This window comes from Leptidea sinapis, chromosome 29, assembly GCF_905404315.1.
Source record: "Leptidea sinapis chromosome 29, ilLepSina1.1, whole genome shotgun sequence".
In the NCBI taxonomy this organism is placed as follows: domain Eukaryota; kingdom Metazoa; phylum Arthropoda; class Insecta; order Lepidoptera; family Pieridae; genus Leptidea; species Leptidea sinapis.
Genome location: NC_066293.1, coordinates 11150152 through 11166218, shown reverse-complemented (window position 1 = coordinate 11166218; position 16067 = coordinate 11150152). Strand labels below are relative to the sequence as shown.

Genomic DNA, 16067 nt, shown 5'->3' with positions numbered 1-16067 from the left:
GTCATACAGAAAAGCGATACATTTATGAGACCTGCTTTGCCGGCGAAAGTGAAATTGCACGCTATTTTATACTTATTGGCTAACGGAATTAGTTTACGCGTCTTGCAACACCTATTCAGGGTACCAAGATCGACATCTTGTAACATCATATCCGAAGTATGCGATGCTATTTACAACGCACTGAGAGATTACATAAAGGTAGGTAACATTAAAAACCTTCTCTTTTCTATTAAAGTAGGTTTAATTTCAAATTCAACATACATATTTGCAATCAACTTATTGGTAAAGGTAGTAACATTAAAAACATTTTTTTTCTATTATTGGTAAATACTCGAAATTGCCCGAGCCAATATGTCATCCTGGTCTTCAATTGACATTTGAGATGCATTGTTTTCAGAGTGTATAGTTATTGCATTTTCGTTGAGAGTGGTCAGCATCAGAAATGTTATGAATGTCATTAGTAGGATCTGGTGTAGAAGATTGTGGTGTTTGTGTGTAAGGTGAGTCTCGTGGTGTTTGTGCGTAAGGAGAGTCTCGTGGTGTTTGTGTGTAAGGAGAGTCTCGTGGTGTTTGTGAGTAAGTAGAGTGTCGTGGTGGTTGTGTGTAAGGAAAGTGTCGTGGTGGTTGTGTATAAGGAGAGTCTCGTGGTGGTTGTGTGTAAGGACAGTGTCGTGGTGGTTGTGTGTAAGGAGAGTCTTGTGGTGGTAGTGTGTTAGTCGGTGATGGTGAAGACTGGTACATAGAATTTGGTGATGGGTTATATGCGTAGTTAGATGATCCGTGGCCCATTTGTTGGAGACGTAAATTACTAAGATAATTTTGGATAAACATCTGTCCTTCTACTGCTTTGTGAATTGGCAAACTTTTAAGCTGGGCAGCTACACTTTTCCCGAATATATCAAACTCTGTTTCTGTTGACATGCGTGTGTTTATTGAGTCGGCCACGTTCTTCACTTTATTGACCAAACGACTGAGGTTCCGTGCTGTCCTTTTACGATGAATCGGCGATTTTCTTTGTTCTTCTTCAACTTGATTAGATTGTGATTCAGGTGTTGCGTCGGGGTTATTTATTTCAGCAGATTGATTGCATTGGGATGTGGAAGGTTCCTCTCCATCAAGTTGTTCATATTGAGAATCCAGCTGCTGTAAAACAATAAGTTTACATAAACAAAAACCCAAAACAAAAAGAAAAACATATAGTAAACCAACTCTTAAAGTCAGAAATAATATTCCCATTTCACTACTATCAATGAATGTATATCTCTTTTTTGTTTTAGGTACCTAACGGCGACGAATGGAAAAGGATTGATGGAAAACACGTTACCGTCAAAGCTCCACCAAATGCAGGAAGTTATTACTTCAACTACAAAAAAATAACAGCATTGTTCTCATGGCAGTGGCAGATGATGACTACTGTTTTTCATATATTGGTGTTGGATGTAACGGGCGTGTATCGGATGGTGGAGTTTTCTCCCATTGTGATCTTAGTCATGCCTTGGAAAATAATTTACTGCCCGAAGGTCTTGTTCTAGTGGCCGATAATGCGTTTCCTCTTAAACCATATATGATGGAAACCAATTGACATTTGAACAAAAAATTTTTAATTATAGATTATCAAGGGCAAGACGAATCATCGAAAATGCTTTTAGCATCCTTATCATCGTAAGTCGATACAGAATTTTCGAAAGGCCCCTACCCTTTTTTCCCAAGAAGGTGGAAAAAATCGTAAAAGCCTGTTGCGCCATGCATAACTGGGCGAGAAAAACCAAAGTACCCGTACAGGTCGCCACGGTTGATATCGGGGACACAGAGAATGGAAATTTGATTGAAGGATCCTGGAGAGAAGTGACATCAGATGGACTTGTTCCATTGACTATGAGCATGCAGAATAGATCATCTCAAATTGCACAAAACAAACGCAATAATTATGCAAATTATTTTGTAGTAGAAGGTGCAGTCTCTTGGCAGTCTCGAATGATAAATTGAAGTAAAACGTGGTTTTAATTCAATGTTATGTGGTTATGTGTTATTATTTGTTATCATGTAATAAAGAATATAAAATAAATATATATTTTATACTTACCAAATTACTCCCTGAGTCGCTGCACTGTACATTTACAGCTTTTAAAGCGTCATCAAATAGTTTGAACCACTTTATGTGTGGAATATATACGTCATCTGTTCCAGCTCCAGATTTTGTACTCTGTTTAATTTTCTTAGCCTCTTGCGCATATGTAGACTTCAAATTTCTTATTTTAGTATAAACTTCTTTACTTCCAAACCCTGGTATGTTTATAGCTTCACTTATACGTACAAGGGCCGTATCTCGGGCTCCCTTCATTTTGTACTTAGGGGATTTACAGTTGTAAAGGCATTCATCTTTTAGATACTCCTGCACAAATTTATAGGTAGTGTCTTCGGTCCACTTTGCCATTTTGTACAACAACAAGCGTCCGACGCTACACACTAAACGCTAAACACTAAACACTCCTGTCCTGACGTGTTTAGTGGCAGGCACGCTGCGAGTGCGGGGGACGGGAGGGCGCGCGGGACGTGGCTACTCGCAGTCCACTCGCAAAAAAATAGAACACGCTTCTATTCACTTTACTACACAGCCTATCTACTAATCACTTGCACTAATCAGTCGCTGTCCACACCTAGTCACTAATCACCTGCACTAATAACCTGCACTTGCACTAATCAAAGTGAAAAGCAGGCCTATTTGTGAGTATCATTTCTCAGCGCTATTGAGCGTTCACGAAGATAATCCCTGATTAAAATAAATAGAACATGCTAATTTAAAACTAGTTAAACGTTTTGCTGTACTTGTTTAAAATTAGTATGTTCTTATGATAAATAAATACATTTACTAAAATAATTACTGTGTGTTTTTCTCGATTCACTAATATTCACCGAATTTAATGCTTGATGTAACATATCATCGTCATCAGTGCCAGACCCAGATTAATTAATATTAAAATACTATCTAAGAACTGTGCCGGTGGCACAGTATAATCTCCTGGTATCTTGCCCAAACAGGGTACCATATGATGGACATAACATGGGCGCAGCAGACTACTGTCCGTTTTCCTACTATGCAGTTACAATAATATTGTAAAATAGACTGTCTGCCTCTGAGAGAGCTATCAACCAGTATATATACAAAATATATTTTGCGGCGAATGTGCCTTGATTGGATTCTTCCTCTAAAAGCCATGATGTATTTGAGGTTGACACTTCTTGCAATAGGCTGCTGCTAACCTCCTTGCACACTGCCACCATAAAACCATCATTTCCTCTTATGTGTTCTCAATAGTAAGAACGAGACTACTTCAATTGGTATGTACCTAATGAAATAAATATAAGTTCATTATAGGTGAGCTGGGGAAAATCATTTAAATTGTCGTTCTCTGTTGATAAATTTCTGATGATAAAATTGGTGTAACTCATTATCTGTGTTCATATACATGTTTATTTGTTGAATGATTTCCCCCGCATCTATACGGTCTAGAATGGGAGGGTGAAAAACATTTAAAAGAGCAGCGGCCACTTCAAAATCTACCATAAAATTTTTGGCTGTAACATTATTATAATTCTGTCGTAATAATTTAAAATCTCATTTGAATCTACCACTTCCACTACCCAACGGCATATGGTCACTGCCCTTGATTTATTTGCTTCGCTAGTAGTAAGTTGTGTTTAACCCTCCTCTAAAAAACAGGCACATAAACTCTGTATCCACACTGGCTTAATGTAGGCAATGAGTCCCTAAAAACCCTATCCACGATAAAAGCATCACCGCTCATAAAATACTCCCTGAGTGGGCTATCACTAGAAAACTCTCTTTTCATAATATCAGAATCGGATGTTGTGGCCCAGTGCGTCAGTGAAATGTCCATCAGTACATACAATCAAAAAGGGTTTGACCAGGTTCCGATATTTACGTAAACTATATGTCATTATTTGATAATAATAGTTTGAACTTTTGTCGATATAGTTATATGTCCCATCAAATATGAAAATAGGCTTATTTTCGCCCTCAAAATCACCAAACAAGGCATTAGGAATGGAAAGATTTCTTTGTTTTATCTTTTGCCTATTAGTATGGTATACACCTAAGTGCCTAGGCACAAAATATTCAGCCAGCAGATGGCGAATTTCTTTTAACCGTTTTTCTACTGTTCGTCTGGACACTTTCAATAATGTAGATAATCTGTCATTAGAGTCCCCCGATCTCAGTTTTATTAAATATGCAGCTAAAGCTACAACAGATCCTTTTGCTATTTCTAGCAACTGTGGAACCTCATTAAGTATTTGATGGAATTGCACTTTACTTAAGCCAATCTAAATGTGCATCACATGGTCTTCCAAATCATCAATACTTTCAAAATTAAGACATACTATACTTGTAGAAGAATCTTATAAGTATATCAGTAAAAGTCTGTAAGTAATTATTTTTCAAGCTGTCGAGAAAATCCCATGCTTCAATTACCAAATGCCGATCACAAAGGCGATTACTTTCTGGTATGTAATATTTATACTGATTCAGTAACATTTTTCTTATAGAAAGAGGAACTCTATATCGTTCTATTCTTTGACATCCTTCAATGAAACATCTACTCTGTGTTTCAATAGCCCTCTTGTAATCTGGTAAGATTATAGTCGGTTGAGTTGTAGTTAGAGATTGATTTTGATAAATATGATGTGAGAGAGAACTGACTGTGGCGATAGTCTTTCGAAGTGACATCTTGCGTGACCCTGCATTACGCTGCTTGACCACTATCGTACTATTATAATTATATTATATAACCGTCATCTCAGAACTAAGATCACCGGTCAAGCGGCCGTAGTATTTTACTGGTAACTTTAATTCAAATCAGTCGTGTTTTAAGCGTTGCCTAGAATAATAATGAGCTTTGAAAGGCATTGGGTAAATTTATGCATGCACAAATTTACCCAATGCCTTTCAGATCTCATTCAATATAAAAATTATTTTTTTACATTTCCAGTTTAGTTACAATATAGCTACAAAAGTGGAACTCGACGAAATATTTCAGTTTCAGTTTTTGCATTGTTCGAAACCGACGTATTTCATAAAGTAGCATTAACGACTTACACAACTTGCACAGGTATACGTTACAATTATGATTCAAAACAGTCGCTTTAGAATAAGACTCCTTATCTATTTGTGTGGAAATAGCCAAGCTGGGTAGGATTCATATAAGTAGAAGATACTAGGGATGTTAAAGCACAATTTTTTAAAATAGCAGTATTTTCAAATGTAATTGGGTGTATAGATGGATCACACATACTAATTCGATGCCCTGCAGGTGAGCAAGCAGAGCTATTTAGAAATAGCAAAGGATTCCTTTCTATTAAAGTACAAGTTGTATGTGATTCAACCTTATACATACATCCGTGATATAGATGCTCTATGGCATGGATCTACACATGACAGTACAGTGTATCATAATTCCTTTCTGCGGGCACGCCTAGATAACAATGAGATGGACGGTCACTTGCTGGGGGTAGTGCTTATCCTTGTGTAAAATATATATACACCATTTTTAAATAATTATAATAATAAATTCTTTATTGCCATACATTACAAATATAAAATGTATTAGGATACGCGATGAAACAAAAGGCAAAAGGAAAAGGCTCAGCTTCACCTGACATGGAATCATGGATTTATGTTTCCATGCAGCGCTGTTTTTCAGCCATCCCGTCCTCCTAAGGTGGGAGTGGATGTATTGTGGCTCCCCCATTACCTAATTAAGCTATCTTTTTTTTATAAAATGTAATTTAGAAATTAGAAAAAAAAGTGTTCTGATTACCCTTGCAAATGTATGTAAGTGCGTGTGTGTATATGTGTGTGTGTGTATGTATGTGTGTGTTTGCGTGTGTGTCACACTCACGTGTGAGCGTGTGTTTATGTCCGTACACAGAAAAAATCTTTTAGAGAAAGATATTTCCAGTGGAAGTGGTTGAATTTCTCCGCAGCAAGTTCCTTTTTCAGTAGACCAAAACGGTATTTTTTTTAAAGGACTCGATACTCATTTGTTTTTTTAGAGGAGGAGGTAAGTCGTTCCATATTTTTGCTGCAGAGAATCTGAAAGATCCCCTAAACCGAGCTGTTTTTTGCTTAGGGATTATCAGGCGGAGTTGTCTGTTTGCACGCAAGATGTGTTGTACGTTGAAATCTTTAACCCAACGGAGCTTTTCAAATAAATATTCAGGCTTCTTGTTCCAAATAACCTTTTGAGTTAAACAAGCATAGTGAAGTTGTCTTCTTGCACACTCATGTTCAGGATGCCCTTGCTATTCAACGTAGGGAGTTATATATGCTTTCCTGGGTATGTTGAAACAAAAGCGTACACATGAGTTTTGCACTCTCTGTATTGCCCTCTCTGCGCTAGCGGTCAACCTCGGCCCATAGACGGAGCTACAGTAATTGAACTGCGATAGTACCACATCGCACAGAAGTAAACGCAAATCTTCTTTAAGATAGTTTCTAATTTGATACAAGGTCTTTAATTTAAAAAAAGCTGTTCTAATTTTAGTATTCACGTGTTCCATTCACCATCCAGTAGAACTGCTAGGTTACGTGCGGACATTAACCGTTCTAAGACCACGTTGTCAATTTTTATGACCTACTTCCTACTTTCCAACACTACATTAGTTTGGGTTTTCGTTCCTAGGACTATCATTTGAGATTTTGTAGAGTTTAGGACCAGGCTGTTATTCTCCGACCATGTGTAGATATTTCTAAGAACGTCGTTAATTTTATTAATAGACTCTATTGTATCTTTTTTATCAAAAGAGTAGTACAACTGCAGAAATCCTTCTACAAATGCAAAAAAGCGGTACAATGAAGCACAAATACAGTTGAAAAGACTTTTATGTGAGACGTTGATGTGTGAAAAAGAAGATTTCCATACAAAAATTGAGACTAAAGTTAGATCAGACATAAGCTGTTATTGTTGCAACAGCTGTGTTACATAATATAGCTGTGATCATTGATTCTGATTCTGAAGAAAATGATAACTGTCTTACAGAAACTATTGAACACCCTCATTCTTCAGATGGAAACTACTGGCCTCGGTTATTGTTGGAACAATATATAGGTTGGTATAGCTTTATATAAGTTAATATCTAGCTACACAAATAGATATAGCTGCTGCTTTGTGTATAGAGAAAATATTTTTTTAGAATGAACAGAATATTTTATTGTTGAATAACAACAATAAGTGATGAATTAAAAACAGCAATAGATAGTTGAATACAATCAAATATTAAATTTCTTCTTTTTATATTCTAAATCTAATTTCGCATTCTCTAAAAGAGTTCTCAATGTCAAGATCCAGCAATATTTTATTTTTTTCCATTTTCATTACTTCTTGCATTGCTTGTATCTTCATTAAATTGTTTTTGGTTTTTTCTTTTTATAATGGATGTACTTATATTGTGAATATTCCTTTTTTTCATTTCAGTTAAAGTGTTACTTATCATTTTTGGAGTACTCTCTTCAACTTTCCGCATTAGTGACAATTGTCTTTTGGAAGACATTTTTGGAGTATTCAATTCTAAATCCTGAGATGCTGATTTTTGGACATTCATTTTCTTTACTTGTAGACTGTGTTTCGGTTATCATTATATATTCCTGAGATGTACAAACTTGTGCACAGTCAACTTCTGTTTCAATATCTGTAGAGATAAGAATTGTGTTGTATTTACTGACTTGTAAATTATTTGTTATATAATTATTATTTGTCTGTATTAAAAGAATATTCTTAATATTGTAATATACCTAACATTATAACAATGTAACTATTAATAGTAAAATAATCATTAATGTTTTTATGATTGAATGATAAAAACAATATAATTTATCCTTAAAAGAAAGATGCAACAGTTTTTATTTTTCAAAATAATTTCTTTATATTGCCTTGGTAATATGATGCTGATGAGTCAAAATCGTTAGGTAATGGCTTAAATTGAGGAGTTAATAAACCACCGCCACAATTTTCTCATCAATTTCAGTTGTCTTGGGACTTATGCCCTTAGCACACCTACGCATTCGTGTGCGGCAGCGATCTTTGCGAAACTATTGCGGTAGCGAAACATCTGCTGAACGTTAGTACACTGCAGTTTTTTCGCAAAGAAATGTCAGTGTAGCTTTCGTAAGCTGTAGGTGCGGACGTCATTTCAAGATGTCATCCGAATCATCGCTTTCGGATTCTGAAGAGGAAGAATTATTGTTACTGGCCTCGGTATTAAAGAGAAAACGTAGAATCTGGGTGCATGAAATAAACCAGAAACGAAGAAAACTTGGAGAAAATAAACTATGCTTAGAACTTCAATCACATGAAGATCGCTTTTATACTTATTTCAGAATGAAGCCGGAAACTTTTGAAATTTTACACAATCTTCTTGAACCTCATATTAAAAAGAAAAATACAAACTATAGGGAGGTTATCTCAACAAAAGAAAGACTGGCACTATGTTTAAGGTATTTTTTATTGACTTCAATTTTCATTCCAATCACTGACATATTGTTGTATCGAATTATCGATTATCGATGTTGGGATATGTTGAGTGCTTGAGTTTGAATGCGTTTGTGTAGTAGGTATGTGTACAACCGTTGTAATCTTTCGGGAGTGTGTATTATTAATTGAGGGGATCGAATGCATTTGTGTAGTGGGTGCGAGTGTTTGTGTATTAGGTGAGTGTATTTGTGTTATTTCTGTAAAATATGATGGCTGTTCTTCATATTGTATTGGGTTTGAAAAGTTCGAGTCTTGATCAATATAGTAAAGATCGTTGCTACTGGAGGATGGAGCATTGGAATCAGAATTTGACCGGATATTATTCAATTCTTGCAGTTGAGCCTCAGTTATTATGTTTGTTATTTGTAATTTAACAATTGCTTGTTTATGTACAGAAAATGTTTTGACAGTATTGGCATAACCTTAAAACACCATGTCTATTCTATCACACGCTACTTTGACAAGATTGTCTGTACTAGGATTGTTCATTTTTCTAGTCTTCAAATAATATATAATCTTTTCAGCAGGATCGTTGTTGCTAACACGTCGTCGTCTTCGGGGTATTTCTTCGCGTTTCGGATTAGCCTCGGTTGTCTCGATTTCTTCAACAATCGATTCGTTATTTGAAATTTGTTCAGCTTCAGTAGAAACTTCAATGTCATTCTCTGTCGATACAGTACTGGGTTCCAATGTACTTTCAGTTTGCCTTAAAGTTACAAGTATCTATGAATGACATTTGCTCAGCCCAATGCCAATTAGCGAGTTTTTTCGCAGCTTGTCCATTACTTGTTTGCTGGCTCTGTTTATATTTTTTATAAGTGTCCCTTAGATTTCTCCATTTGGCCTTCAGAGTTTTAACTGTAACAATAATTTCAGGTTTTTAGCAACTGGTGACACGTATACAACAATATCTTTTTCTTATCGATTGGGTGGAAGTACTGTTTCAAAAATAGTAACACAAGTATTTGAACAAATTTGGAGGATACTACAACCAAAGTACATGCCAGTTCCTTCTACTGAATCATGGTTGGAAATAGCAGATGCGTATGAAACAATATGGGGTTTTCCTAACTGCCTTGGTAGCATTGATGGCAAACATGTTGTTATTAAATCTCCACCTAACAGCGCTATTCTATTGCTATAAAAACGATTTTCTACGGTGTTATTGGTTATAGTTGATCCACATTACAAATTTATATACGTAGATATTGGATCATATGGAAAGGATTCCGATAGCACAATATTTGAGAATTCCTCACTTTATCAGCTTTTAAAAAATGGACGTCTGACTTTGCCAGCTCCTAAGCCTTTGCCAGGTTTTCAACAGCCTACTCCACATGTATTCATTGCAGATGGTGGATTTAAACTGGAGACATTTTTGATGAGACCTTTCACTAGAGAAGCAGCTATGAATGACAACGATATAAAAACATTTAATAGATCATTAAGCAGGGCACGCGTTGTAGTAGAATGTGCGTTTGGCATACTGGCACAAATATTCTTAAGGCCCTTGGAAACAGATTTAAACAACACTATTAAAATTGTTAAGGCTGCTTTGTGCTTGCATAACTTATTGCAGTTTCACGACGGTGCATATACATTCGACAACAAACAATTTTCGGATGCTATAGGAGCATTCCTACCAATGCATTCGAATAGACACAGGGCGGACTTAGCAGCGTTTAGTGTCAGATCACAATTTGTAAACTACTTTGAAAGAAATAGGTACTGAAAACTGAAAATTTTGTTAATAAATTTATCCCCGTCTTTTCTAGAATTTTCCTCCATGCCACCTCTTTCTTGTACGTATTTTTGTAATCAGCGTGTCCAACTACATATAATTCAGGATAATTTCGAATGCAATTCAAAATTATTTCAATATTTTCGGCGTCCATTGTGCGAAATTCTGTCCTTGCCGGCAGAACACGTGGTTACGCTTTGCGAAACGAAATTCGACTAACGAAACACCTGCGTCAGTGTAACGACCCTTTCGCAGTACCTTGCGAAACAATAGCGAGAGGGACGCAACTATTTCATCTAGCTATACAAAAGAGCGAGACACAACATGTGCGAAACGTTGCCATTCAACTTATGGTGGCCATATACGCTACGAGAAATCGTTACGATCAGACTGTACAGTTCGAACGGTGCAGTTTATCGTAGCTGGCATACAAGCTATACACGCTACGAGAAATCGTTGCGATCAGACGGTACGGACGCCGACGCACACGTGTCAGTGATGGCTTCGACGGACGACGGTTTAGCAATTATTGGATTAATATTCGCCCTGAAGGAAAAAAAAGTGAAGCGGAAAAATCGTAGCATCTGGTGTAAAGAATGGCTAATGAAAAGAAGAGTTCATTCTCATGTCAATTTGTTGGCGGAATTAAAGCTTTTTCCAAAAGACTGGCATAGTTTTCTAAGAATGGATCACGATACGTACTTACATCTACTGAATTTGGTAACACCAATTATCGAGAAGCAAGACACTATTATTTGAAATGCTATTCCACCCCACGACAGGCTTGTAGCTACTTTGAGGTTTTTATCAACAGGAAGAAATTATGAAGATTTAAAATTCTCTAGCATCATTTCATCTCAAGCCTTGGGTCGCATAATACCGGAAACCTGTGAAGCAATATATAAGGTTCTCCGCAAAGACTATTTTAAGGTAAGAAATAAAAAACTACTAATTACTTAGAATGTAATGTTTATTAATTTGTACTTATAATGATGGTGTATAATACATTAAGTAAAATTAGACAAAAAAGTAGCCGCTGAATTTTGCACTTGTTGGGACTGATCTTGTTGAGAAGTTTGCATTATTGGGGTTTGGAGAATTGTCTGGGAGCCTGGATGTGTTTGGAAATCATAATAATTTCATAATTTGAATTCTGATAAGGTACTGGGCTAGGATTGTTTCCTACAGGGCTGGGTGTATGTGCAACGGGGCTGGGAACGTTGTAACCATAATTATTAAAACGCACACTGGTTGAATCCATCACTTGGTGTGAAATAGTCAAATTTTCCATCTCTGCCAGAAATAATGTTTCGTTAATTATTTTTTCGGCCAAAATACGTTGATGTTTTGTGAGGTCTCTCAGCTTAGCTGCGACGTTTGCTCCATAAATATCAAATCGATCATTAGAAATTGCAGGCCTTTTAAAATGGTTTTGAACAGACTGTAAAACTTGAGTTTAGGTTTAGAGTTTAGGTTTTCATTTGCATTCCTTTTTGGCCGACTCCTATTAAACAATGTGTTTGTAATTGAACGAGTATCGGGAGTTGACTGTGAAGTTGTTTGTGTGGCTGGAGGTGACTGTTGAGTTGACTGCGTGGCTGGAGGTGACTGTGGAGTTGACTGGGCGGCTGGAGATGCTTCACTTTCAATTTCCTGAAACAATTAATATTTTTACAGTTCCCACGCTCGGAAGAAGAATGGAAGGATGTGGCCAAAGTGTTCGAAAAGAGATGGAACTTTCCGCACTGTCTAGGCGCGATGGATGGAAAGCATATAGCAATTTTTCTTCCTGATGGATGTGGCTCAGAGTATTTCAACTATAAAACCATTATAGCATGGTGTTATGGGCAATCGTTGATGGAAATTTTCGATTTCTTTTTTGTGATTTTGGAACAAATGGAAGAATTTCAGATGGTGGCGTACTCACAAACACTAAGTTTTTTGAAAAATTTGATAATAATCAGTTGTGTATTCTAACCGACACAGTTGTCGCAAATAGCACTAGAAAGTTGCCTTATGTGTTGGTGGCTGACGATGCGTTTGCACTTAGAACAGATTTAACTAAGCCATTTCGACAAGCAGACTTGACCACAGATAAAACCAGAATTCTAAATTACCGCGTATCACGAGCAAGGCGCACTGTCGAAAATGCGTTTGGGATCTTGGCATCTCGATTTAGAATTTTTCACACAAAAATTAGTCTTGTTCCGAAAATAATAGAGTCTGTCGTGATGGCCAGTTGTGCTTTACATAATTATTTAATGAAGACTTCAGAAAGTTCTTACTGTCAACAAGAATGCTTCGACGTAGAAAATGTTGATGACGGGTAAATAACCCAAGGATATGATACAATGAATTCAGCGATAGTTAATTTGCAACGAAGAAATCTTGGTAATACTTCGATTGCCGCAAAAAAAAGTCAGAGAAGAGTACATGGAATATTTTGCAAGTTAAGGCAGCGTTCCGTGGCAAAATAATTTTATACGTTAACTCTTTGAGAATAAACGATTTGATAAAAAAGTTATTTACTTTTATTTATTATTTATTCATGTAATAATATAAATAACTATGAAGCATTCTCAATATGGCCGGATTTACTTATCATATTCACATAACCATATTAGTGCTATTCTACTCTGCTGGCACCACAGTATAATAACACGCAAATGACTTACCTCGTTGTCTGTTGATTCGTCGTCCATATTAGAGCGTGAACGCCTTGGTTCTTCTTGGTCATCCAAAAACAGCAACATAGAGTAATACCATAGTTTTGGTTTATACACTTCTTGGGTTCCTGCTCCTGATTTTTTTGAATTTGTCAGCCCTAGGGTCTACTGTTTTCAATTTTTCAACCAGCTTAGTATATGCTGAACGTTTTAAGTCACGATTGTGATACTCTTTGCCTTTAATATTCCAAAGACAAGGTTCACTGCGATATAACTCATTAAATTCTTCAAGCCATACGCGATTAGTTTAAGACGCCTGACGCGTGCGCACGTCTACCCGAATGTCGATCGACGACAAAACTGAACACGAAAACGGAACGAGCGCATACACGTTTCGATCAGTCGGCACAGTTCGTCCGATTCCGATAAATCAATTGAAATTTTTGTATTGTTCCGTTCAACTGCACAGTGCTAAAAAATCGGACAAAACTGCACAGTTTTATAACATACACGTAGTGATTTATCGGTACCGTTCGAACTGCACAGTTTAATCGTAACGATTTCTCGTAGCGTATATGGCCACCATTACAGTTTTTTTTTGTTTCGCTGCCGCACACGAATGCGTAGGTGTGCTAAAGGCGTTATTGTTCCACATCCTGTCTTGTACAACTCCGCCTGTAATTATAGTAATGTGAATCAATTAGCCTTATGTCTGACCTGACTTACAAATTTAAAATATGGCTTAAAATACAACCAAAACAAAAGCACGTGGTATATTTAAATAACACACCTTACCTCGTCGCTCATATTCTTGCCTTTTTCTTTAAATTGTCATATAAAGCATGCAACTGCTTTTCTGTCCTAACACCAGTCTCTGAAGCAGCAATATATTTGTTAGTCAAGGCAGCCCATGCTTGTTTCTTGGCCTCGACGGTAGTCCCGTCCGTCTTTTTGTTGTCAATAATGAATAGAAATTCTTTCGCTACTTCGATGAGAAGACCTTCTCTCTTTCGGTGAAGTTTTTGCTACGTTTGAGGGATTCCTTCTTTTAATTACATAAAAAAATTACAAGAAACAAAATATCATATTGAATGTTAGACGAACTGTAGACTACGAAGTTCGGAATACGATTAACGAAACGAAAACAATAGTTTCAAATTGACATCCTTTTAAAAAAACACCCAACGCTGTTGTCCATACAGCCACTGTAATAATATATATAATAAATAAAAAGTATTATAGTGCTTTACCAATTTATTATAAAAGCACTTTTTTATTACACAGAAAATAATACTGTACTTAAAACTGGAATTAATGATGAATGTAAATAAATATATATTAATTTAAACTTACTGTTTAAAACAGAGCCCTCTATTGGGACAATAAGGAACCAGTTGTCAATTGCATAACTATTGAACGATGCGATCGGTATTCAGAAACAAAGTGACAGATAACCGACGCTTATCATATACATAACTTTAACGGACCATTAGCTAATAAAAGTTTATCAGAGAGCTTCAGAAACCGGGCATAAGAATTCTTTTTATAATTTGATAGTAGCATGCCCCTGGCATGCAGATATTTGATACTAACTTCCCGTTACTAATTTTATGCAAAATAAACCACATATTTCTTCCCAGGTCATCGCTATAAATCTATATATGTTTCTTATGTGAAGAAATTGTTTGTGGGAGTTGATTTTTAATACCGGGTGTAGTGAGAGCCCTGACAGATTGAGAAATTGTATTACTGTTACTTTGCCTGTCAAAAAGTGACAATTACAATTATTATACATTTTAGTAATTGAATCAAAACGCTCTGCATTGTGGTTACTTAATTCAATCAATCCATCCATAATCGTGATGTGTTCGGCTGTGTCTTTTTGTGAAATCTCGTATTAATTTGATACATGACCCAGATTTTGATGTTAGGCTATTAACTCAGCCTGAAGAGAGCTCACACTTTCCTTATGGTCTTTTTTGATATTTTCCAAATCTATACAGAGTTCTTTAGCTTGTATTTTCAGTTGATTTATTTACCTGTATAGTTTAGAAAATTAAGCACATGTATTTCTTATTAACAATGTTATTGCTTTTTTTTCGAAATTTACATAATCTTGCATATTTCTATAATTTTTTTTTGCTTAAATGAGTTGGGTGGAAAGCCACAGAGTCCACACCAACTTCACTTGATTTGTTATTGGGGATTGTGTCTGGTGAGACTAAATCTAGGGCACATCCAACAAACTCATTAAATATGTATTGGGTCTGAGATGTCTTGAAACTTTGATCTGCTGTTTTTAAAGATCTTATAACATCCTCAGCCTCATATAGCTGGGATTTTAGTTTCACTACCAGATCTAAGGTTTCTTCATATTCACTTCTATACTGCTCAAACCCATTGACCATTGCTAGCAAGTTTTTATTTTCCTCTAAAAACTTTGAGTTTTCAATGTGCAATTGACATAGATCAGATTTTAAATTTTTATTTATAATGTCTACCTCCATTTCGTTGTCGTCCCTTTCCTTTACAAGCTGTTCGTACTGAGCCTTGTACTTTTTTAGCTCCACAAGGGTTAGCAGGCGCTGTTCCTCGGTTTGGTGGGCTTTGTTTCCTTGGGTCATCATTTTGCTGACGTATCACGGGAGATGCACAATCAACTAGAGTTATATAAAAAAACTTATTTCACAATAACACTGTTGTTTATTTATAATATAAGATTCTAATAATACATTTTACTTAATTAGTTCGATATTAACACTAAATGAAATTTTAAAATTATTTGGAAGAAGATCAATTACAAACTATGCCTTAGGGTTGCCACATCAAAAAAAAAATGAAAAAATAAATAAATATAATTTATAGCCAATATTTCTATATCATGCCTAATGACTGAGGCTATCAAGTTGTCATGGTTTGAACTGAGAGAGCCAGCATTCAGCGAACCAATTTTTAAATTATTACTAATCATTATGATATCTTATAAAAAAGTCTTGATAAAGCATAGAGTACCCAGTATGATATAATAATATATAGCTTACTTTGTATAAAACTTATAAGTATAAGCTTAAAAAATATAGATTCAATTAAATAGTTTGATATTAAGTTGCC

The 16067-nt window shown here is 35.9% G+C and overlaps 1 protein-coding gene and 1 pseudogene across 1 annotated transcript; one reads left to right on the top strand and one right to left on the bottom strand.

Annotated features, from left to right (window-relative positions):
• Positions 1-297: 297 nt before the first annotated feature.
• On the bottom strand, positions 298-2434 carry LOC126973577 (uncharacterized). The gene is made up of 2 exons (XM_050820901.1): positions 2084-2434; positions 298-1143 (listed from the first exon to the last, which is right to left on the bottom strand). Exons 1-2 carry the CDS (start codon positions 2432-2434, stop codon positions 394-396), a joined length of 1101 nt encoding a protein of 366 aa, XP_050676858.1. The 3' UTR covers positions 298-393.
• Positions 2435-10374: 7940 nt separating this feature from the next.
• LOC126973502 (uncharacterized) lies at positions 10375-13882 on the top strand (annotated as a pseudogene).
• Positions 13883-16067: the final 2185 nt, after the last annotated feature.

What these genes read in the sequence shown, in the direction of transcription:
- LOC126973577 (XM_050820901.1), bottom strand. Translation starts at nt 2,434, where the DNA reads ATGGCAAAGTGGACCGAAGACACTACCTATAAATTTGTGCAGGAGTAT. An exon ending in GCGACTCAGGGAGTAATTTG is followed by an intron (nt 1,144 to 2,083) that starts GTAAGTATAAAA and finishes ATTGTTTTACAG; the next exon opens with CAGCTGGATTCTCAATATGA.